This window comes from Clavelina lepadiformis, chromosome 9 (assembly GCF_947623445.1).
Source record: "Clavelina lepadiformis chromosome 9, kaClaLepa1.1, whole genome shotgun sequence".
Classification (NCBI taxonomy): domain Eukaryota; kingdom Metazoa; phylum Chordata; class Ascidiacea; order Aplousobranchia; family Clavelinidae; genus Clavelina; species Clavelina lepadiformis.
In genome coordinates, this window is record NC_135248.1 from 4,202,688 (window position 1) to 4,226,427 (window position 23,740).

The window sequence follows — 23,740 nt, forward strand, 5'->3', positions numbered from 1 at the left end:
TAAACATCAGAAGCCTTTAGCACAAATAAGGAAAACATGCAAAACAACATGGGGAAAGGTCAAAGTGCGTAACCAACGTTAACAGGTGCGACGTTTAATCAACAAAATTACATTAAGTTTATTACGAGATAACACTCGCGTATTTTCACAAGCCTTTGATTTCCGATTTCGAAACGAACTCCTGCGTAGGACAGCGCTTGCTGGTAAGTAGATTGAATAAAGTGAAGTTGTTTTCTTTCACTTGTCGGTTGTCGCCTGTTTACTCAATACATCTGTTGCTTGGGAAGTAAAACTCATAACTTAGTTCTTCAAATATTGTGTTCCGAACGTTCGCTTCACTTGTGAACTTTGTACTATGGTTGGCAGTACGTAAGTGGTGTTGTATCATTTATTGCCATATGAATTTTATTCTGTCGTAAATGATTCGCTAGGTTTATTTCACTTTATCGCTTGCCAGCTTATCTGTTTTTTCGAAACTGGTACATGATTTACAGGGCTTGCAACCATAACTTACAAGTAACCAAACTCTCTGAATGTGGATGCTTTTGACACTGGCTAGATACGACTACGCGAAATCTATTTTTATCTTACAAATACTCAAAAAATATAAAAAGAATATCACAACTTGCAGAAAATTACACTTCATGCACGTCGACACGTTACGTCGTGAATATTTTCTACATGCTACATATTTTTTGTTTTGACAAGCACAGGCGGCTTGCTTTGTACTAAGAAGTGAAATATAGTTCACTTCTGAAGCAAAATATTGCTTATATGAACCCCACATGACGAGACATGTCTTATGCCATTGCAATGAAATCAACCGTATGACTGCAACTGACTTGCACGTCTTTCAGAACTTGAGTTTACAATTTTTGAGCTTGCTCGACTGCTTTTGGTGGAAATAACCAGTCCGAAATTCTTTAGTTGCATTGCTGATGTTATTGTTGGAGTCGAATGAGAATTCCACGATTTTCAACATGGTGTATTTTCCATTTTCACCATGTTGCTTGAATGTAATTTAATAGTATGGATTTTTGGAATATTTTAGCAAGTTAAAAAATAGACATAAAAGCACAACGCAAAACATGTCCGTCCAAATAAGGTTATCAACTTGACCAAGCAAAACTGCTGCTGAAGCACAAATTTGAACTAACTTATCAAAATCTTTGCCTCGGACAAGATTGCCTATATAACAGTAGTAACTTTATTGTACCTGCCAATAGGTCAACAGTCGTAAAGTTATGATTACTAAAAGATAAAACGCAAAATATAAACGGAGGTAGACGTTGGGTGACATAACACAGTGAAACCGAAAACACGAGCATTTGACATCAAAAAGTCACATAAAGCATCTTTTCTTGGCGAAATGCGACAGAAACTTCAATTTTGGAATCACCAATACGGAGAATATAATTCCCAACGCTAAAATATTTGATTGGAAATTGATCAGCAACAACTTTGCATAAACTGTGGTAAAAAGTTCTTGTCACTTAATTTTTCAATGGCCGTTGAACGGATTACGAAATTGCTTTAGCTTCTGATTGGCTGGAACTACCCAATCACCGGTGAGGTGAGGACGACGGTACTGCTCATTGGTGGTGGAGTTAAAGACAGGAACCGTTTCAACAGCAGCAGTTGAAAGTGACTGTAAGGTAATGACGGTAATGATGAAAGATATTGTTCTTGTTGCAGATATTTGACAGTATACCAATTATAAAACGTACAGCATAGACATACTGTGGCCTTGTGGGCCTTTAGATTCCGATACTTACTTTGAGATAAACATACGCATCGGTTCCATGACCTTCCATCGACTGAAGTTCCAAGTCACCACCGAGGTATCGCGCATACAAACGGGATATTGGTAGACCGTAACCATAGCCGGCCTGAAAAAAATAACATTTGAAGAAAATGATTGAAGTCGGAATGTAGAATTTTAACTTCAGATGATCCACCGGTTTATTGTGGATTGTGAAAATGTACACACTCCACTCGCCAGAACACAGGCAAGGCTCACAGAAACAGCATTTGCAGTGAACCAAAATATTTTGCAAACAAAATGCTAAAAATCACAGAAAACGATGAGCAAGAAAAGCTTTCTCAAATCGTAAACTTGATTTAAACGACGCAGTCGGCAAGTGACGAAGCAATTTGTAAAAATAACAGTAACGTACCAGCGGCGTGACCCTTGCATCTTCGCTACGAGGAGGGCGCGGAGCAGTGCTGTAGAGATACTCGAACCACCTCGTGGTGACGGACCGGGATGCTCCACCACCAGCATCCGAGATCTTGATGCCGAGATCCGATTTTCCTTTCGTAACTCGGACTTGGACGGGAGGAACATCGCAGGCGTGAGGATATCTTTCCATCGTCGCTCGCATCGAGTTCTGTGAGAAGATTATGACGTTTAATCGATATAGCTACTACAGTATAAGTATAAACACAAAAAGAAAGGATCGTAATTAGAAGTTAACAAGCCATGTGGCACATATATGGTGCAACGTTAAACCTTTCATATCAATTAATAAATCTTATTAAGCATCGCACTATAATATATAATATAGTATAATACGTTCCATAATAATTCTTAAAGCAAGAACCTTAAAAAGCTCGAAGCATATGTGGTGGAGATGGGAAGGAACGTATATTATGCTCACTTCAGATGATTCCTCTATTTCTGAAACAAAAACGTCGAAAATCAGCTCGCGTGGACGGGCATCATATACAGTGGTACAATACTGCTTTCGTTGTAATTGACTTATATTGACGGAGACCAATATGTCATGATTGTGTCGACACGTTTTGTAGACAACACTCGCTCTGTGGACGCTGACAAAAATAGCAATGCGTAGTCCGAAGTGCAGACGCTCGCTCGAAGCATTAAACATCTATACGTATTTTCCTTGCCCTAAACGTGCAATTAGGAAGATTTTCCGTTGCAGACCCATTTTCCGGCAATATGCGTTTGCATCTGAATCGATTTATGTTTACACCTTTCGTAGAACTGATAGTTTTACATAAAGCCCAAATATTTATCTGGAAAAACGTTATATACAACATCGTGTATCTTGTTGTAGTTTGACTACGTGTACATTATGAGAAAACTCACCATTATGAACGTCTATGTTAAGAGCTGGGGCACCGAGATAATATTGCTCGCAGAGGAATTTCGCTGCGTTGTAAGCGTCTTCTACCACCATTGGCACATCGCATTTAGGATCAATCGTCCCGTAAAAGTCCGGCTGACGCACGGGTGAATCCCCGAATAAAAGAACTGAAAATGCAGGTTTTACCGACACGTCAGTACACTACATAGCCTAAGTTAAGTCTATGCTCTCAGCTTTGCAGTAGGCCTATCCAATGCGTAAGGCAACACATATGTTATTTTCACGGTGTTACTTACTGTGTTGGTTTATGAGAATTCGAATGCCTATTCTACTGGTGTAGAAGCGGTCCAGAAAATATTGGATTTTGTCTTGACCGTCTTCGGGATGCTTTTGTAATTCATTCCACTCCATAATTCCGTGAGCCATCGTCTCAACGACGTTTCTATGCCTCTGTATGATTCCTTCTAGAACTTTATTGAACCTGTGATACAAGGGGTTTTGGGTGTTAATATCAAAGTTAAAAACAGAACCAAAGTATTCATAAAGTCAACGAAAAACGTTCAAGCGATTGATATTTTGCAATTTATCTGTTCTTACTCCACTAGATCTCTGCAGTTCGCATTGTCTTGATCAAAGTCAATAACTTCTTCGAAAGATTGTTGGTACCAAGAGGTCACCAGTTGCGTTGAAGGCATAGCTTGCAAGCCGTCCGGCAAACGATTCATTTCCTGCAGAACGGTATCACTGTAAAATGCTTTTTTAGGAAAAGTAAATATGACAGCATTGACAACGGGTGTACCTTGACCATGTTTGCCAGTCTTGTGGGCAGTTCCTGACGAAGCCATTTAAAAGATCTTTTTTCATCTCCACTTTTTTGTGCTGAAAAATATCTCATGGTTAGATTTCATACACTAAATTGCTCTTGAATGCTTTGAGCTTTGTTAACTATTGTCCAAGGTAGGCTACACAAAATTACTTGAGCGTATGAAAGCTAGATACGTAGTTTGACGGTTTATGCCAGGATATTTGAGAGCATATAGGTACACGAGCAACTTATCACAAAGTTAAACAATTAGGGAGATTTTTTGCTCAAACTTGTTTTTACTCCAATGATACAATCCATAAAAATATAGGTTCGTATTCACTATTCAGCCTTTAACAAAGCGTTATAGTAGGCTATTATCGAGCGAAACAAGCGCTCTGGAAGTAATCAAAGTCATATTCGTCATAGTCACATACCAGCAGGCTCTGAAAACGTCCAATTCTTCGTGACAAATCGCATTATAATACTAAGATAACTATATTACACTTTAATTGGAAACTCTCTCATGGCAAAATGTCTGATGATCTGCTTATTGCAGCAATATGATACACATGACTAAACACAAGTGTCATCCACAAGCTGAAACTTACCGAAATCAAGAAATTGGCGCAAAGATAACGGGGTTGGCGAAAATCGGCTGTAATATTCGATCATTCTCTGCAATGCATTTTCGTTTCTTGCGTAATCATTTTGAACAGATCTACGCAGACCGGCTTGCAACAATTTATTCACGATGCGCATAGTTTCCTACAGGCTATCAGCTAAGAGGTAAGAACTGGCGTTAGTAATATTTTCATCACAGTTTCAAAAGGCTCTCAAATCTAAAGAAACTGAACGTTTGAAAATAATAGAGGAAATCTCCGAGTAAATTTGAAAGAGTATACAAACTGCCTTTTATTGCGACTTCACTGGCGTTAGTTAGCTTGCTAACAACATTACTCAACCAAGATAAGATAGGCTATATGAAGAAAGCTTCAGAATAGTTAATACAAATGGCAACTGATTCACAGCAGTTATAGCTCGAAAACGACTAAATAATGCTGGAAAAACTGTTTACTGTTTAGCTTCTCTGTTAGTTTGTTGGAGTTAAATTAAAAAATTGCGGCAAATGTAAATCTAACAAACCTTTAGTAAAAAGTTATAAATAATGTACATGTACTAAAGTCTCTAGGTTAAATAAATAGTTACTGAAACACACAGAAAGCCCACTACCCTAAACAGCAGCAATGAAGAAATCATTACTACGTGACAGGCACACGTTTTTATACCGGCGTTTTCGACCAATGAATGGAAAATTCTGTGTAAATAGCCCCAGCTGATTTGCTCTTTTCCCCGGCGAGTCCTGGTTGTTTCTTTTTTATGACGTCATTCCTCTTTCTCACTCAGTAATTTTCCAGCTAAAGACAATCGCCACTTTTCTTTTCAACCTACATAATACTGTAGTTTGAAAAGAGTTATGGGCGAGTTAAATGCTGTAATGGAGAAGTTTTGCAAACGATTCCGACGTGGCGTCTTTAAATGCGTTACTAGAACCCAGACAATGACAAATTTCATTATTTAGATATACATTTCGATGTGCCCTGTTCTCCTTTTGATCCACACCCAAGACTAATGTTTTTATACAAATTTTACATCTTGGCTTACTTATACGTGCGATGCCGATTTAGGGAAACTAAGCATTTGGAAGATATGAGGTTAAACTAATTATCGAATGCGATATTTCAAACGGTTGCAAATGGTTGCCAAAGTGCTATATATTTTCATTAGAACTAGGTTTTATAATCTTTCGCATTTTATGATCAAAATACGAACAAAACACTGCGATCCTTAATTAATCGTACAGAACAAATTACGTGCAGCGACAAGACAAAGTTATTCTAAGGTGATCTATAAAACGTTTTATACCGGTGTTAGCAAAACGGATTTCGGGTCAAATCACCTCAGCTGACTTTCCTGTCGAGTCAATTTTTGTTTCTTTTATTAAATGACGTCATGTTATCTAGTAATTTTCCACGCTAAAACAGTTGCCACTTTTCGACATACATTTCGCAAGTGGTGTCAAACTTATTGCCAAATAAATGCTCACACATCTCAAATGTTCTTCTAACACCTACACTTTTTCGACTTGTCAAGTTATCATGTCGACATTTTGGTTTAGTGGTATCAGTTATGTGCTTGTTATCGACATTTTTTGAAAAGTAGTTTTACATAGCATACAAAGTTTTAAATTTTTCACTCACGGCGAAGTTAACATACGCAAATGCATAATTACCTAGTTAGCAAAAGGGCCAGTGGAAAAATACAAACAAAAAATGCAAAATATTCCGTCGCTAAAATGTAATCGCTACGTGGTAAGAGATATGTCGAAAAATGAAAGTGCGACATACGACAAATTTCATAATTATTTATAAATTTTTGTAACTTTTTTCTTAACTATGCATAACATAATTATTCATTCGTTTAAGTATTTTATAATAATATAATAAACCTAGCATGTCGAATACTCGTCTTTCTAACTTATCCGTATTCTTGACATGAACTAGGTAATATCAGAGGCACATATACAACAGCTTTTGCGTAGAAAGTCGACGTACGTAAAACGTCATTTCAAATCACTAAATCAACAGTTAACATCAGATTTACTCCATGATTTAATTAAAAGCATTTCACAAAAGACAGTATTTAGTAAAATATGGAAAAAATACGAGAACTTATCGCTTTGATGGGAATATTCAGGTTACTTTGAATTATTTCAAACGATAATATTATTCTAAATGATTGATATAAAATCATGTTCTCATTCAGCATACTGATAAGTTCGCTTTATAAAGATAAATGAGAAACCGGATATGACGATTAACATAGTCCTATGGGAATTACCACTTTGCTAAGGAACTAGTCACTAGTGAGTATGTTTGAACGTGCTACTTTTCCCTACTTACCATCTGTTGTAGACAACGCTGATATGCAGTAAAAATGCCTCAAGTGTGAGTTGGTTGTTAAATTCAGCACAAACGTCAACTAATACAAAAACCGGTCTTTCTGTCACGCGTTCTAAGGTTGGATACACGCGGACATTTTCCGCGAGCGGATATTACGTTTGTCTTCATCGAGCGGACGAGCAACCGAGATGGTGACGTTAAGTTAAACAAACGCGAAAGGCGTTTGCGAGAAATCTCTACGTGGATACGGCCTTACGTTACGTTAACATCACTAACACTTTCAGACGTATTATATCCAAAAAGAACTATAATATACGTGCTTCTTTGCATAAATGATTGGTTTCAAAGTACAGCATTCAACGTAATAGGTGCGTCGAAATTCGTATTGTATTCTACATGTCATGTAGTCATATAACAATATAATTTAATCTGTCACCATTTCACCAAAAAATCGTGCGTTTGCAGTTATTTTTCACAGTTTCTTGCAAACCTAATCGTAGTGTATGGTAACCTAAACCTAACCTAAAGATATCTTCTAATTCACATTTAACTTAAAATATCGTGAATAACTAATTTCAACTTTTTGCATGCTCATTTTTCCAACCAAACGGCCTATCAAGTTATAACACAAGCAAAAAGCGCCCTGCTTACAGCGATAACCAAACAGTTGCCTATCAAAGAATATCACTTCTAATGCGGGCCGTCACGTAACGCTGTAGTGCCTTTAGGTTAAATGAGGTCAAAACATTGAGGTCACACGAGGTACGTGCGCCAAAGCATGTTTGTTTTCTTGTTAGCTGCCACTATTTCACCAGAAAGAAAAGTGCGTTCAAACTTTTTTCACTCTTTCTTGTTAACCTCACTTTAATTTTATCTCACCTCACCTCAGTTTATAGTAACTTAAACCTAACCTAAATCTTCCTTCTAATCTAAATCTAACTTTAATTAAACCTTAATCAGCTAAAATGAAGTTCGTGCATACCAATTCTCCTAACTAAACCGCGTATCTAACTATGGGCTGCTTGATCAACTTTCGGTGAAACAGCCACTCTCTTTCTTGTTTGTACATTCAGCATGACCACGTTTTGCGCAAGGATTTCGTTGTAAGTGCTGTATATACTAAACCGGGGTCCGAACTTTTTGGTGCTGCTGGTCGCAAAATCAAAATGACAGAAGGTGGCAGGCCCCAACAGGAAAATGACTTACGAAATTCCGGTAAGGATTCAATAACGAATAAACAAACGTTCTGAGGCCGCGTAGAAGACGCAAAAGCGCAAAAAGTCAACGGAAGTAAAAAATCAAGACTGTTTAACACGTATATTGAGCAACTAGATCATACAGGTATTCAGTATCATGCAATGTATACACTGCTTCATACCCAAGAGATGAAACTACAACAAAAGCATTTCACTGTTGATCAAAACATTGACAGGTTTTTTTTATCAATAGTAGACTAATATAATCATCGAAATAAGTTCAAAATGGCCTGAATAATTTCATCAAAGCGAAAAGCGTTCGTAGCTTTTGCACATTTAGCTAAATGTGTGGTCGATCTTGTTACTGATGTTATTTCAAAATATTGAGTTCATGGACTCCATGTCAAAATGGGTGGTGCGAAAAATCTAATTGTGACATAAGACACAAGTACATACAACTTTTTGTGATATTAACATGAACTGAAATTGTTATTGAGATTACCAAACGTTTTGTTCATTAAACCAAAAATTATAGGCCAATTCAAGCACCGCGTTGCAATTTAATATCAATGTGGCACCGCAAGTCGCAATATTGGTTCCGTGGGCTGCAAATTGTCGACCTGTGAATTTAACTGATGCTGTCTCTCCAAACAAACTATACACTTTGCAAACTATAGCACTGACCAAATTTTTAGGCGTTCACTATTTTACCAGAAAAAATCGGACGTATAAAGCTATTTTTCATGACTTCTTGTTGGACCAACTTGTAACATAGTAACGTTTCAGACAATAATGTTACGTGACAAATAGTAAAACATAATAACATAATGGTTCACCTAAAGTTTCCTAAACCTAACCTAAATCTTTCTTCTTATCTAAATCTAACTTCAATTAAACCCTAGATAACCTAAATTGACTTTTTGCATATCCATTTTCCTAACCTAATTGCCTATCTTTAACTACGGGCTGCTTGATCTACATTTGGTGAAATAGTTACTCTGCATTTTTCAACAGTAATACTACAGAAAGCTGTTATCTCCAACCTAAAATCTGTTTAAAGTGCGCTAATGCATTTAGAAACTCTGTTATGAAATAGAAAAAATATATGCATCCAGCAATAACCAGTATTGCCCAACTTGTTAGATGTTGAAAAGGCCGAAGTGCGATATTTACGTGAAAACACGTGTCATAAAATAATGCGATTACAGCAACTTTCTATCCCATAACTCGCGCAGGTTTTCACAAGTTGCTGTTTATCTGTATTGCGTAACAAAGTCCAGAGCAACGTCAGGTAAATGGAAACAATAAATTTAGCTGAATTGCTTATTTTATTTAACCGGTGTCACCTGTTCCCACATTGCATATGTACAACATAGTTCAAAGAGCAAAGTTTGAATTAATCGAGTATTGCGAGCATTTGCTTCAGTTGAAGACTTTTTTTCTTGGTTGGCAACAAAGAACTGACATCATGCAATTTATTTTTTACTGTATTTTACTTTCATTTCTATGTGTGTTGATCTCAAAAATTGTCGTAAATAGTGTGGTAAGTTGCAACTTGCAGTTTGCAAGCAACATTGTACTTAGTAGTTGATAATGACATGCACCGTCAAACACCATGTTGCTGTAAACGCTTGTAAATATTACAGCCTATAAACTTTTTTCTTCAAACATGAAATTAGCAAAAGTCCAACTCCCAAACAATTTGTTAAATAATAAAACCAGCAGTAAAACGCTCGTTTGCTTAGTACTTTGTTGGAATATGGGTAATACTGTAAAGTGTAAATGATTGAGTTTTCCTCTGCTTGTCATGCAGTGTCACTTAGTGCCAATACATAACTTTTCTAAACGCCGTTTGGGGGTGCTATAAATCTTTGCCTGGTAATCTTTGTTCTTATTTTGCCTTGTTTATTACATTTTATTTTTGGGCTATAAACGTTTTTTTTTAATTTTAAAGCAAAATGTTAAAAAAATTCAAACTTTTTAGCCAATTCCAAACTTTAACCTTAGCTTAGGTCTGCAATCCAGCAAACCCTCAACAATATCCTAAAATTTTAAAAATAATTTTAATTTAAATTTGTTAGGTGCTGTGTTATAAATGATAACATTTTTTGTGTGTAGGTACGTGCTAAGTACGGGGTACTTAATAAGCATAAACAAATGATGTGCAAGGCCTCAGTAGGCAGCATGGAAATCTGCCAGAAATTTGTAGAATTGTTTTTAGATTTGTATAAATTTTAACACAGTTTATAAATTGCTGCTGTTTTATTGTCATGTGAACGACACAATGTTTAAATTGCAAAGCATTGTAACATTGCTCTGTTTAACAAATTGCACGATTTTTACGAGCATGTACGATAGTAGAAATGCGTTATCAATAAGATCAATACAAATATTTTTAACAGCCAAATCAATTACTGAGATTAACAACTCTGGCACAATCTACCATTTCTCCTTTTCATCGCGGGTAAGGAGGTTGACCGTATGGATACGAAGCGGGATAGCCCGGTCTTGGTGGAGGCACAGCCGGATATCCAGCAGCAGGTGGAGGATGATGATGAACAACGTGGACTTGAGGTCTTGGAGGATGGTGATGATGCACGACCGGAGGTGGAGGATTGTGGTGATGATGATGTGGATGATGATGTGGATGATGCTGAGAGAAGTGGATAGCATTTGCTGTGGCTGCAGCAGACACCTCACGGTGATGAGCGTTTTCCGCTCTTTGCCCAGCAGCCTGAGACTTCGACTCTAGTCTGATAGCCTGACCCAGATTACCGTGCACTGCCGCGTTCACGGCTCTGCTGTGAAGTCTTTCTTCTCGCCTCTCCGCTCGCATTTCTTGCTTGTGGGCTTTGTTGGCCTCTTGCCGCATTTTTCGTTCCATATTCTGTTTCCAGTGATATTTCTACCGATCTGTTAAACTTATAATTTTTTCCCAGAGTCTGCTTGCCAAATGCGTCTGCTGGTTTTCTGCGCTTACCAGAAATGCGCTCGTGCTGCTTCGTGTTTATCATTAAACCAGCTATGCGCTTCGCACACGCTGTCACAAGTTACAGTTTAACCTATAAAACATCCTATGACACAAAATCCGGCAACAAATAAACTTTGTCATGTGAACCATTATGTCACTTTACAGCTTTGTTTACTCAAGCGACGTCGGATTAAAAAGTTAGCGATTGGTCAATGAAATTATGCATTGATTATAAAAATTTGGATTACACTCGGTTGCTGTCGTCATGTGATAACAACTAAAAGATTAATTCCAACGCCATAGGCTAAGACCAACTCTTGATAACTTTGCTTCAAAAGTATGTCCAGTTTTTATAGAAAACTATAGGGAAGAACCACTTTTCGATGAAATAAGAAACTATATATCTATAAACTATGAAACTATGCATTGTTGCAAGATTGTAACTACAATATCAATAATAATTTGAGAAAGCAACAGACAACTCAACAACTGTTGTTTCTTCGTCCTCTTCAGGCAGTGAATTTTAGTTGCAGCTGTGATAAATGCAATAGTTAGATCTCATTAGTTTTACAGGGCAAGCTCGCTCGCTCATTAAATTTGCATCGTTGCTTTCTCGTGTTGTTATTTTTCCTCTGTTACCGCAAAATGCATCGTGAAATTAAAACATAGCCGAAAGCGCGTTTCTCCTTACTCCTCCGCTCATGTGTTTCGTGACGTATATACGAGCACAAAAGTTCTACGATTTCCGGAGATTTGATCAAACTAATGATGACGAGGTGATGTTCTTTGAAACACTTCGTACTGCTTTCGCAAGCAGCACAACAGCACACGATCAATACAACATTTGCAGTTTGAAAGTCATACGTGACTGGACTCAAAATTATATCTATTGTGATATAAAGGACAGCAAAATAAATCCACTAAAAACTTGTTAGTTTCTGCAGACGTGGTATAATATGTATTAGAACAAAATTCTTGCATCGGGCCGTTTTTATAGTTGACAAGCTGAAAACGTTATATGTTTATTGCGTCGTTTGCGATGTCATTGTTGAATAAGTTTCACTGATATATACAAATACGTTTACTTTGATTTGATGAACGTATTCAATGATTTTGCAAAAGACGACTAATAATTGAATTAATCTTAACCTGTGGTCGTAATTGTAGCAGAAATAACATCAAAATTAGTAATTCATAAAATGGTCGGCGTTTCTGTTTTCCTGGACTGCTTTGTCTGACTTACTTGCTGTGAAATAGTCACTTGCCGAGTTATAAGGCCAAGCATGCATTATTTAAACATAATATTAACAAAAATAAAACAAACTTAGTTTTGCGTTCATTTGCAAATGCACATTAATATTGTACCTTTGTACCACATACAGCTTAGGTTATGACAATCATTAGTAGGCTAATCGTACATTGAAATGTAATGTTAAGGACTCTGGCACGTTTTAAACGTTTACTTGTGTGGTCTACTTTCATTCGCAAATTAAGCTCAGAATCACTTCCGGTTTCACGTAGTTGCTGAATTGGTGTTTCCCAGAAACGTCATAAGGAATATTATGAAAAGTGGAAAAGCCTATTGCTGTAATAGCTATTACCTATAGCTTGGGAAGAAGTACCTCTAGGTCCTGAGTCTAGGATATTATGGATTAATTGCGCCATAACTTCAAGCATGTAGGTCTCAGGCTGGTAACTAGGTCGAACCTTGACGCTATAAAAATTAGCTTTTTCCGTTCTGAAAAATTTGTGTCTGGCTTAGTTTAAAAGTACTATAATTGTAGTAGTTGTTGTTTGCTCCCCTCCAGAAAATTCTTCGTCTCTTCTGCTGCCCCAAAGGTTCAAGCTAGTTACGGGCCTGGTTGGTTTACCATGCAACCCTTCTAAAAACAGCTTTTATTAATCTACACTACATATGTTTTTTCTTGAACATGAATGCAAGCAAATACAGTAGCAAAAGGTAGCACCAAATTAAACATTTATTCTTATATGTAGCTTTTGACATGTAAATGATGAGTATTGTACAAGAATATCCAAGAGGCAATACCGTTGTTATTTTTTTTGTGGTACTGCAGTAATCAACTTCCCTGGCGTTGGAGACAACAATTACCAGCATCACCATTAACGTGTTCATTGAATACTTGTATATACTCAGTTCGCTCACTACAGTTGTGTATGATGTACGCTTGTTTGCTACCAGCATTGCCCTTGTTTACAGTAACCTGTTTAAGTACAGTATATAGCCGGCAGATTCGTCGACACATTAACTAATGTTTACTGAGCTAAGAAAGGTGTTGCTTAACAAACGTTTTAAAATTGCTGTATTAGCCCGTTCCTGATATTGTCAGAGCTTACGATGTGCTTGATTTGTTTATTTTGCTACATAGGCCTACCATATAAAACGTGAAATGAAATACATTAAACAAAACCTGGTTCAGGCATAGTTGCACAACGTACATGTACTGTACAAAGTTTACAAAACGTCATTAAGCATACAAAGTGTTACAACTGACGATCATTACCAATGCTATTTAGGAGTATTTTTGATAAGGTGGAGGAGCTACTGGAGTCGGGTATCCGGAACTAGGGTAATACGGATTTTGAACCGGCGGTGGTGGCGGAGCTACTCCGGTTGTATAAGTCACGGGGGGTGGAGCAGACGGATAATGATGAACCACATGTACGGCAGGTCTTGGTGGATGCGGGTAATGCACAACTGGTGGAGGACAATGAGGATAATGATTCGGATGTGGATGATGCGGAGGATAATGCGGATGGTGGGAGTGATGAATGGCGTTCGCCGTTGATCTTGCTGACATCTGTCGTTGGTGAGCGTCTTCAGCTCGTATTCCAGCAGCCTGAGACCTTGTTTCAAGCCTGGCTGCTTTTCCCAAATTACCGTGGAAGGCTGCGTTTACAGCTCTGAAATGAAGTCTCTCTTCCCGACGTTCCGCTTTCATCTCCTGTTTGTGGGCTTTCTGGGCTTCGCGTCTCATATGACGTTCCATAGTTAGCAGTTAAAAAATTCGAAATGACTACAAAATTACTGCTTGAGCCAAACCACTAGTAAATCTGTAACAAAAGAGAACTTTTGTCCATAAAAATTATTCGTAGGCTTCAATTTTCTACGTATTAACTCATTGGACACTTAAGTAAGTAAAACACTTGCAGGTTTCTAGGAATTATTTTGTAAGCCAAAATTCGAGTAATGTTTGTTGTATTTAGCCCTACAGTATTTACTTTAAGCTACCGCTACCATTTCACAATTCGCATCAAACGCAAGTCTAGCACTTTTGCTTTTAAAAAAGCGAAACTATATAACGCTTATATGACATTGGTTTGCTCAATAGAATTTAGTTTAGTGAAGAAACAATAACCGAGCGATAGATTCATTATTAAGTAAGCCAAGACAAGCAAAATGCACGTGACCAAACGAGGATAGCAGGATGTGACGCACTCGACTGCTTTATGTCACCTAACATAAAACAATGGTTATGCTGGACTACTCACTAGGCCACATATAACTGATGGAATCATCCCTGATTTAGAAGCCCAAGTTCGTAACAGTACTAATTCTTTAATTCTGCTGTTCCTAACAAAGCAGCGCATAACACTTATCAGCTGATATATATCATCCGAAAATCAGAAATTCTTTGCCTTTTTGTTAATGTTCACTGAGTTGATAGGTTACTACTTTTGTTTGCTTTCAGAATAACCTTTATCCTCGTGACATGCTGGTACAAGTTACATTTTAACTGGCGAAACGTTGGTTCAGCAGTTTCAATAATAGTACCGCAGCTACCGCGTCTTGTGTACGTCACAAGTCACATGAACTGAGTCACGAGAAACGCACATACAGGATTTTTCTTTCTGCAGGCAAGTGATTTTACGAAGATACGGAGAGCGACACAGCGTGGCGTGTAGTTACGTAAACATATAGACACTAAAGGACGCAAGTTGTCCCTGAATCAAACAAAAAATTTTGCTGCTTTTGCCTGTGCAACCGATTTGTTTCTTTTTGAGCACTGTTTCTATTCGTACACTGTTTAGTAGTTTCGGTTTTTTCATGTTATTTATACATTAATTTTAACTTTAACTTTAAAAGCATATACAGTGAAAATTTGTCGAGTATTAGCTATGTAGGCTACTTTTTCTATTCGGACTATGCTTCATATTAACATAAGACTTTTAGATAGTAACTGAATAAAAGAAACAAACGCGCAGAGATACAAATAAAACGATGTTCTTCACTTGACCTATTCGATCAACAAAAGAGAAGACAGGCAGTAACTTAAATGTGGAGGCGCGAACAGCCAGTACGCAGAACGTTTGGAATTGGGTTTCGGCGATGTGCAATACGAGCCTGTACTAGGCCTATATAAGGATAATTTGGTTGCATTTTAAATGAAATTATATACGCGACGTTCGTCAGTCGAAGGTTGCATGCGATGATTTGCAAAATACCGCGTTGGTGTCATTTTAACTTAAAGCAGCCTTCCGCTTTATAGCTTATGCTGGTGTACAGAGAAGAACGTTGGTCTGAGACTACCTGTCATACTGCCCTATACCTTCAGACCTTTTACTATAGGCTGTTCACAAGGAAGGGGCTAAATTCATGCTTGCAACAGCGGATGTGTGGCATTTTGGACAATCGGTTGCGCGGTGACTGATAGCCTATGTGTAAAGTAAAGTTAAAGATCAGTTGAATTAACTGACAGCTTTGCGCAGCCGTTCGCCATTGCAACGTTGTCTGGTAGTCTGAGGTATTGATCGTGCACGATTTACTAGCCTAATCACTTTTTGGTAACGTAAAGCCAAAATTTATATGCAAATTAGCTGCAAAAGCAAAATCTGAAATGTGCAATGGTATTGAGTACAATGCATGATTTATACCTTCCATAATTACTGTGAGTTTTAAAATCTGAAAGTTTAGCTTTTGAGTTGCAATGATGTTTTATTGACCAGTTTTTGCTATTACTTCGGCTGTCACTAGTCCTATTTAACCAGAAAAAGTTGTTAGTTTGTAACTATTTTTAGTTTCTTGCTGACCTACCGTATATGTTATAACACGTGTGTAATAATCTAAACCTAACCTAAATCTAACTTCAGTTTTAGGTACTGGTATATAATATCAACTTTTTGCATACCTATTCACCCATTTTGTTACCCGATAATCGCCTATCTTTAACAACGGGCTGTATGACCTACGTCCAATCACTAGTTACGGGAAACACAAGTTACGTAACTCTGTCAAGGCTCTGTACTACAACTTTCAACTACGTAAAGTGTTGCAATGACATCCATAGCTTATAGTATAAGCCTACAGACAATATTGCTAAGTTGAAAAGATGTTGTTGCCATTAGTTATGTTAATTTGAAATTTTTGCTTGCTGCAAGATCAGCGAATTTAATGATGTTGATTTCAGTAGTTTTCCACGCCTATTTTTGTCAAGTCTGATACATTTAACTCAAATTGTGTCAAATTTATGTAACAGATTTTTCTTAGCTCAGCATATTATTTCTGGCATGAACATAGTCCAGGGTTGGGTAAACTTGTTCAACGAAAGAATCACTTGCGGAAAACTACAAACACCAGCATGCCACAAAATTAGTAGTGATTGTCAATTTGGTTATTATAATATAATATAGTATTATGTAAGTAGTAGTCAATTTGAGATATTACTATTCTGCTAGAAGAGCCACAAAAAACATGTCGGCGGGCCGCAGTTTGCCCACCTTTGGCATCGTCCATACTTCAGCTAATTTACTTTTGGCGTTAGTTAAATGTATTATACTTTACACATAATTCATGGACGTTGTTCCATCTTGTCCATAACTGTATCAAGAGTTTCACAACTTATTGGTCCCTTTCGCATTTATACTTTATGTCAGTACAGCTGTACCTCAGAATTCAACTGAATTTGTTCCACGAGATTGTTTAAATTCTGAAAAGTTTTACTTTTAAAGCAATATTTTCCACAAGAAATAAGGTAAAGTGAGTTAATTCATTTCAAGTTTACCAGAAAATTCTTATGTTAATTATCAACAACTCATATTTTAGGCAAGTAAAACTTTAGTATATAAATGGCCAATTTATACCAAATACAAAAACATCAAAGGAAAAACTCCTGAACATAATGATTTTCAAAGAAGTATGCACGCGTTAAAAGCATTAGATATAAAAGTTCCATGATCGATTACGTTGAAGTTACAAGTTAAATTTGGCTTCTGGGATAAAGTTTCTCTGCAAGATTTCGAGTGTCTTCAGTTTTGGAGCGTTAAAACTTTTTAGGTATGACTGCTTGCAAGTGTAATGAGTAGGAAACAATCTAGTCTAAGGATATATGCATTGCGATTAACACAAGACTGTAACTCAATTGTAATCAGTCAGCATTTTAGTTGTTACTTGCCAGTCTCCAAATATCAAAGATAATTAGCTTTGTATATAGTTTATATGTGAGGTCAAAAAATCTATGCGTTATTCAACACATGTTTTGAAGTTGCAGCTAGTAAATGCAATAATTAAAACATAAAAGATGTGGCACTGCTATGACAAGTTGATGGCAATCCTGAAATATTTTTTATTCTATTTTATTTTTAGTGCCCATTGTATTTGCATTAAAAATGTATTTTTATTACAACGTTTTCAAGATAATGAAAAGTATGTACTTATTTTCGAATAGCATTAAACTACATTATGTATATACCAATTTATTTTTACGTTACAGCTACTGCATTCTGATTTTTAAATTTAGACAATTTTGTAAAATATTTGAATAGGTTTTAAATTAATTATCATTAAAAAAATGGGCAAAAAAGTTTGTATTGTTGGCTCTGGGAATTGGTAAGTAGGCTTTATACCTTTTATAGCTTGCCTAATTGGTCATAAATGATGCCTTATTTATATTTTTTTACTGTACAAACATACAAAAAGTTTGATCCCATTAATGGCTTAGTTGTATATAGGCCACTGGCCCACTGTTGTTGTTGTAGTGGTCGTTATTGTTTATTTAAAGGGGATCTGCAATCTCTAAAATCATTGGGCAGAATTGTGCAAGTGATGATGCATTTCATGACAAGGTTCACATGTATGTGTATGAAGAGATGATAGAAGGGCAGAAGTTGACTGAGATAATAAACACAAAACATGAAAACGTAAAGTATTTGCCGGGACATAAGCTTCCAGCAAATGTGGTAAGTATCCTTTTTAATCAGGTTTCAAAACACAATATATCTTAGTTTGCATCAGGATCAGTTAGTGTATGAAGAAATTTTTGAAATGAAACAGATTGGATAACCTTACTATGCCAAGAGTTTCTGTGTCGATGAAAAGTTGTAACTTGTGATACTTGACATATTCTTCTGAATTAAAGCGCTCAATTTACTCCTGGCAAATTTTTAGGTTGCTGTACCTGATCTCGTGCAAGCTGCCGCTGATGCAGATATGTTCATTTTTGTTGTCCCACATCAGTTCATTCGTAGACTTTGCTCAACGCTCAAAGGCAAAATAAAGCCTGATGCTATTGGAATATCTTTGATTAAGGTAATGGAAATGCCCCTGTTGGTTTTTCTTTAAGGTTTTGCAAAATTTGTGATTGGCGGAGTGTGAGTAATGTTAAATTAAATTGTTAAAGTAAATTTTATATTGAAACAATTATTGTTTCGAAAATCGTTGAACCAGCAAACATTTTAGTCTACACATGTTAGGTTGGTTTTTGTCGTAATATGCTTTATCTTTTTTACCATCACAAATCTAACTGTGTCAAAACCCTTTTTCTGTCCAATCTGTTTGTAAACAGAAGTTCAGATAAGCAAGGCAACGTTTCACTTTGAACTGCTATCCCTTTATTTTCACTGTTAAACATAACGGTAGGCCGTAATACACAGATTTTTGAAATATATACATAATGTAACCGTGAAAGTTTTGTCTATGAGCTCTTGCTTCTATTGTAGGGAATGTATGTTGATGAAATGTCTCACAGTGGCGAGGTATATTGTCAAATGCTGAGAGTTTTGTTGTATTTTTGTGTGTATTTGTGCAGTTTTCAAATGTTTTGTTTTGAGTGATTTGCACAAAATGGCATGAACCAGTTTGTTTTTTGCTTCTGATGTAATAATATTTTTGTAACTGCAGAGGCTGATGCGGCAGATGCACAGTTTATCTGTCTTAACTTATGTTATTTGGACTTAATTTACCTGCCGAATTAATGATCTGACTCCGTGGTTGTGTGCGGTTAGAATTCTCTAACCTCTTGTCAGCCGAAAGCTCTTACGTTATTACAGATACAGTTTACCAGAAAAGGTCCTTTTATTGTAGGTACTGTACATGTTCCGAATATTACACACAATCACAAACTTAGTAAAATCACCGTTTAAAACAGGTCTAAAGAATTGCAATTAACACGACTAACATAATACGTTCGTACGACTCTGTATCTCTCCGTCTGGGCGGTTACTTGCGTAGAAGTTTGAGCTTATAACAGCGTGGAGCGATGTGAGCGGAAATATCCGACATAAAATACACGAACATTTCAGAACGTGCGAACGATAAAAATAAAGCGTTGGCAATGGAGATTACATTCAGTTAAAACTAGGGCGTTATGAAATCATCTGGTAACGTACTAAACGGCGTTTTCACATGAAATTATTTAGAGCAAGTTTCCAAATATTAAACGACAATTGCAGTGTTATCAATAAACAAGACTTCAATCAATAACTGGCAAACACTTTCCCAAGAATGATATAATGGTATTAAAAATGCCACCCAGGCCACTACATAACCAAGTATTTTTAACTCTGATGCAATTGGACTGTTGTCTGTTTTATCAGTATACAAATTAATAAAATAAACTGTGTACACAATTGAGCAATGTGCATGGTTTTACTAAACTCAAAAAACTGCACGTCTGAACTGCTACACACTATTAAGTCATAATATAGTGTTCATTATCGCATCCATCTAAGATGGCCCTGGTGGGATACGTTAAGATTACAGCATAATTTTGGATCGTCAATTGCACTGTCTGCTTCAAATTGTTGTTTTTTCAATCTTGCATTCATAAAATTTTGTTGACAGGGTATGGACCATACAGAAGCAGGTCTTCAGCTTATCAGTGATGTTATTCGCGAAATTCTTCAAATGGATGTCTCTGTACTAATGGGTGCCAATATCGCAAGTGAAGTTGCAAACGGAGACTTTTGTGAAACAACAATTGGTAAATATGAAGAAGACAAATATTAAGACTATTTTTTTAAGTTAATACGACTCGTTTTAAATTTTTCTCTTTCAAATCAGCATTGTATTTGAAAGGCATTTTGCAAAGTAAAGAGCTTACGTCATAGCAGAAGTAATTTACAAGTTTGCTCTAGAATTGAAAAACCATGAGTCGTGGTTCATGGTTTCACTCATGGGTGCTGGCTTAGGGCAAAGCGGGGAGCTTTACCAAATCACGATTTATGACAGAGTTGATTAATTATTAACAAGCTTTAAATTATTCCTTGACAGGCAGCCGAAACCTTCAAAATGGTCAACTATTCAAGCGGCTGTTACAAGCTCCCTCATTTCGTATCTGTGTTGTAGAAGATGCAAATACTGTTGAAATATGCGGAGCCCTAAAGGTAATTCGTATGTAATTAAGTTTATTATGCTAAGCATTGAACTTGTTCTAGATTCTGTGGGTTGTTTGGTTTCTGATAAGTTCCAAGGGGCTGCAAGACAGTGCCATCAACACTGATATTGTGACACCCCAAGCAATTTTCTAAGTGATTTATCAACCATATTAGTCCCAAGTGAAATATATCACATATCCCAAGGACACAGATCTTTGATCAACCAGTTGTTTGTCTTTGTTTTGCATTATTTTTGCGATCAGTGACAAGTTTCATTTGCAACGCGTTATAATAATAGAAATACTGTAATTTCTTTTCTCGATCAGAACATCGTTGCCTGTGGAGCTGGATTCGTAAGCGCACTTGGATATGGCGACAACACCAGGGCAGCTGTCATCAGACTCGGTTTGATGGAGATGGTCAAATTTGCCAAAGTCAGTCAGCATTAAGTATCTGTTGTCACCTACTGAGTTTACCTGATTTCTTATTATGTGTCAATTGCTTTACCGTAACAACACAGTTGCTTATATGCCTGCTATACATTTTCTGTATGTCACATACTGATGGTAATTTCAGTTAGACACATGCTGCAAAATTCTTCACTTTTAACTTTCATGTTAAACCTGTTTACCGAAGGCGTTTTTTCCCAATTCGCCGCCACAAATGGCGACCTTCCTTGAGAGCTGTGGTGTAGCAGACTTGGTAACTACGTGTTATGGAGGAAGGAACAAGCGAGTATCAGAAGCATATGCTAAGAGCGACAAGGTAGGTGCATACTTATTGATGGTGATTGTTGCATTGTTGATAGTTTATTGATGTATTCAAGTAAATATTCAAGTTGTTAATGACAGACAATTGAAGAACTCGAAGCTGAAATGTTAAACGGACAGAAATTGCAGGGGCCTCAAACCGCTGAAGAAGTGTACAAGGTTTTACAGACTTTGAAAATCCAAGACTCTGAGTAAGCGGACATTATTTCTTGTTGGTATCGCTAATCAAACTGCCATTATGTAGGCGAGAATAGCACTAGCGCCCTCTTTGGACGGCTATTTTTTTGGAGTTGCTTGAAAAGTTTATGTTTAGTTTTAACTCTGAAACACAGTGCACTCGGTTTGCCTCTAATTCTCAGTTCCCTACCAAACCTTAATGTATTTAGTAATGTGCTGGTCTTCAGATCGTGATGACAGGAAATAGAAGCTTAGAGTTTCTTAGTTATGTGCATCGCTTTTGTTTCCAGGTACCCGCTGTTCGTGTCTGTGTACAACATCTTCTACAATAAGCACGACGTTAAAAGCTTTATCGAGTGCTTGCAGAATCATCCAGAACACATGTAACTCTTTCGGCGCCGTATTATTGCATGATTTAATCAACTTTTAGCTGCTGCAAACAATTTTTGCTAAAACACTTTTGTTTCCAAGGTGCTTTTTATCTCTTCGTAATAATTATTTTGAGTAATTGGTAATAATTATTAACTTTGCCAGATAAAACTAGCAAAGACTAAGTTTTAACAATGTTTTTGTGGGCGTTATGCTTAAGCTTGGTCCGGGTATTTTTTTTCTTTAAATAGAATTACTTCTTACTAAAAGGCTTGATTTCTTGTTAAAATAATGAACATTAGTGTAATTGTTTATTACTAAAATTCTCAGGAATTAAGGTCTTAAACACGTTAATAAAACTATTGAAAATCTTTCGTATTTATTTTTCAGTCAGCGAAGGTAAGTAAACAGATTGGTCATGCAACAAGTCATCTGTCTATATCGAGTCATTAAACAGTTAAAGTCATTTGCACGTGCGAACTCCTATCATCCAAGAACCAAAACTTAACCGAGTCATTCATATTGCTGATTAGATTGAAGTCATTGCTAGAGGGTACTGACTTTTTCTCGTAGGGAACATGAACATGAGTCTTTAGTGATGCTTAGATTGGCAATATTGCAGTGCTGCTTTTTTATCTGTATCAGTCTCATTTGCCCTTACGTTTTTAATTTAAAATAACCTATTTTTTCTGTGATTGGTAACGGGAATCTAAAGGAAACAGGTCTATGTCATCCATTGTTTCAATCCACTGCGCTCTGCATCCTAATTACAACAGTCGACCACGCTTAATTGGACCACATCGGGACCAATGTAAATTGATTAGGTGGAGGCAACTTGTCTTTAAGCATGCATGCCGCCATTTTTCTTCTAGCACTAACAACATTCATTCATTTCACAGTATTGCCATGCATTCGGTGCTGCATCATGAGCTACTTAACTCGGTTAGGTAACAATTGGTTTCATGAGTAAGCGTTTGTTTTTACGTAGCCTACTATAGGCTATTTCAAAATGGCTTAGCGAGATTATAGTACTGTATAGATAGGCTACGTTGCCTACATCTCGCATTTCAGAAGAGATGAAAAATCAGAAAACATTCACCATAATAGTGGATGGTGGTCCATTTAAGCGTGATTGTGGTTCAATTAAGCGGGAAAATTGTATAGAAAATACATTTGGATTCAGGACCGGTGAAAGCGGTCCGATTAGGCCGGTGGTCCACGGATTAAGTGGGATCAACTGCATCGAGCTTTACTTGCGATATCATCTCTCTTATTGTTGGGCCTATAAATACTGTACATCCACAATGCTGAAATTAACTTAAATCGGTTTACTAACTTGGTGCATGATGTGGAGTCTGCCGTGTTTATTTCTTTGAACAACTTATAGGTAAGGCAATTATTTTTTGATCTGTCAAACAAAGTCAAAAGCAGTCGCAGCAAAAACTAAGTGGCAAAAATACACAGATTCGTCTGTTAATTATATTCATGACGAACTTTACTGCTCTTCTTACGTCACAATAAAATGTAGCGGCCGTTGGGGGGTTTTTTAGTTTGTCGCTGGTTGGCGCCCTCGGAATGTTCCCAGCACGTGTTGATTTCTGCACTGCACGTTCGTTTTGCCACCCCATTCGTTTTTGCACTGCCTGCGCGCAGGACGTCAGTTCGAGTAAAGCCTTGAATTAAGAATGTCGTGTTCTTTTCATTTAATATATGAGCGAAGGTAAGAGACAACTGAAACAGCAGCCTTCTGAGACAAGGAGTTAACAACCGCAC

At 36.9% G+C, this 23,740-nt stretch overlaps 4 protein-coding genes across 5 annotated transcripts; 1 reads left to right on the forward strand and 3 right to left on the reverse strand.

Moving 5' to 3' along the window:
- Positions 1 to 1,193: 1,193 nt before the first annotated feature.
- LOC143470447 (pyruvate dehydrogenase (acetyl-transferring) kinase, mitochondrial-like) lies at positions 1,194 to 7,686 on the reverse strand. The gene is made up of 10 exons (XM_076968587.1): positions 5,202 to 7,686; positions 4,524 to 4,694; positions 3,910 to 3,989; positions 3,708 to 3,838; positions 3,407 to 3,591; positions 3,113 to 3,277; positions 2,604 to 2,680; positions 2,178 to 2,390; positions 1,776 to 1,889; positions 1,194 to 1,648 (listed from the first exon to the last, which is right to left on the reverse strand). The coding sequence occupies exons 2-10, from the start codon at positions 4,672 to 4,674 to the stop codon at positions 1,502 to 1,504; spliced, it is 1,263 nt and encodes a 420-aa protein (XP_076824702.1). The 5' UTR covers positions 4,675 to 4,694; positions 5,202 to 7,686; the 3' UTR covers positions 1,194 to 1,501.
- A 2,611-nt stretch (positions 7,687 to 10,297) lies between these two features.
- LOC143470987 (uncharacterized) lies at positions 10,298 to 11,146 on the reverse strand. The gene has a single exon (XM_076969294.1). The coding sequence runs from the start codon at positions 10,953 to 10,955 to the stop codon at positions 10,527 to 10,529; it is 429 nt and encodes a 142-aa protein (XP_076825409.1). The 5' UTR covers positions 10,956 to 11,146; the 3' UTR covers positions 10,298 to 10,526.
- A 2,253-nt stretch (positions 11,147 to 13,399) lies between these two features.
- Positions 13,400 to 14,147, reverse strand: LOC143470986 (uncharacterized). The gene has a single exon (XM_076969293.1). It carries the CDS (start codon positions 14,048 to 14,050, stop codon positions 13,574 to 13,576), a length of 477 nt encoding a protein of 158 aa, XP_076825408.1. The 5' UTR covers positions 14,051 to 14,147; the 3' UTR covers positions 13,400 to 13,573.
- Positions 14,148 to 17,766: 3,619 nt separating this feature from the next.
- LOC143470989 (glycerol-3-phosphate dehydrogenase [NAD(+)], cytoplasmic-like) lies at positions 17,767 to 22,338 on the forward strand. Of its 2 annotated transcripts, XM_076969297.1 has the most exons (10): positions 17,767 to 17,886; positions 18,059 to 18,236; positions 18,445 to 18,585; positions 18,996 to 19,031; positions 20,119 to 20,257; positions 20,548 to 20,660; positions 20,978 to 21,085; positions 21,288 to 21,416; positions 21,503 to 21,612; positions 21,889 to 22,338. In XM_076969297.1, exons 1-10 carry the CDS (start codon positions 17,849 to 17,851, stop codon positions 21,983 to 21,985), a joined length of 1,089 nt encoding a protein of 362 aa, XP_076825412.1. In that variant the 5' UTR covers positions 17,767 to 17,848; the 3' UTR covers positions 21,986 to 22,338. The 2 variants fall into 2 exon arrangements, with proteins under 2 accessions (XP_076825412.1, XP_076825413.1); XM_076969298.1 differs by lacking the exon at positions 18,996 to 19,031.
- Positions 22,339 to 23,740: the final 1,402 nt, after the last annotated feature.

Bases quoted from the DNA above. Each gene is read 5' to 3' on its own strand.
- LOC143470447 (XM_076968587.1), bottom strand. From the start codon at position 4,674: ATGCGCATCGTGAATAAATTGTTGCAAGCCGGTCTGCGTAGATCTGTT. The intron at 2,681-3,112 runs GTGAGTTTTCTC...TTTTTGTTTCAG, and splicing joins TAACATAGACGTTCATAATG to AAATAGAGGAATCATCTGAA. The intron at 2,391-2,603 runs GTTCTTGCTTTA...ATCTTCTCACAG, and splicing joins TATGCTTCGAGCTTTTTAAG to AACTCGATGCGAGCGACGAT.
- LOC143470987 (XM_076969294.1), bottom strand. From the start codon at position 10,955: ATGGAACGAAAAATGCGGCAAGAGGCCAACAAAGCCCACAAGCAAGAA.
- LOC143470986 (XM_076969293.1), bottom strand. From the start codon at position 14,050: ATGGAACGTCATATGAGACGCGAAGCCCAGAAAGCCCACAAACAGGAG.
- LOC143470989 (XM_076969297.1), top strand. From the start codon at position 17,849: ATGGGCAAAAAAGTTTGTATTGTTGGCTCTGGGAATTG. The intron at 18,586-18,995 runs GTAATGGAAATG...CTTCTATTGTAG, and splicing joins TTGGAATATCTTTGATTAAG to GGAATGTATGTTGATGAAAT. The intron at 21,086-21,287 runs GTCAGTCAGCAT...TGTTTACCGAAG, and splicing joins AGATGGTCAAATTTGCCAAA to GCGTTTTTTCCCAATTCGCC.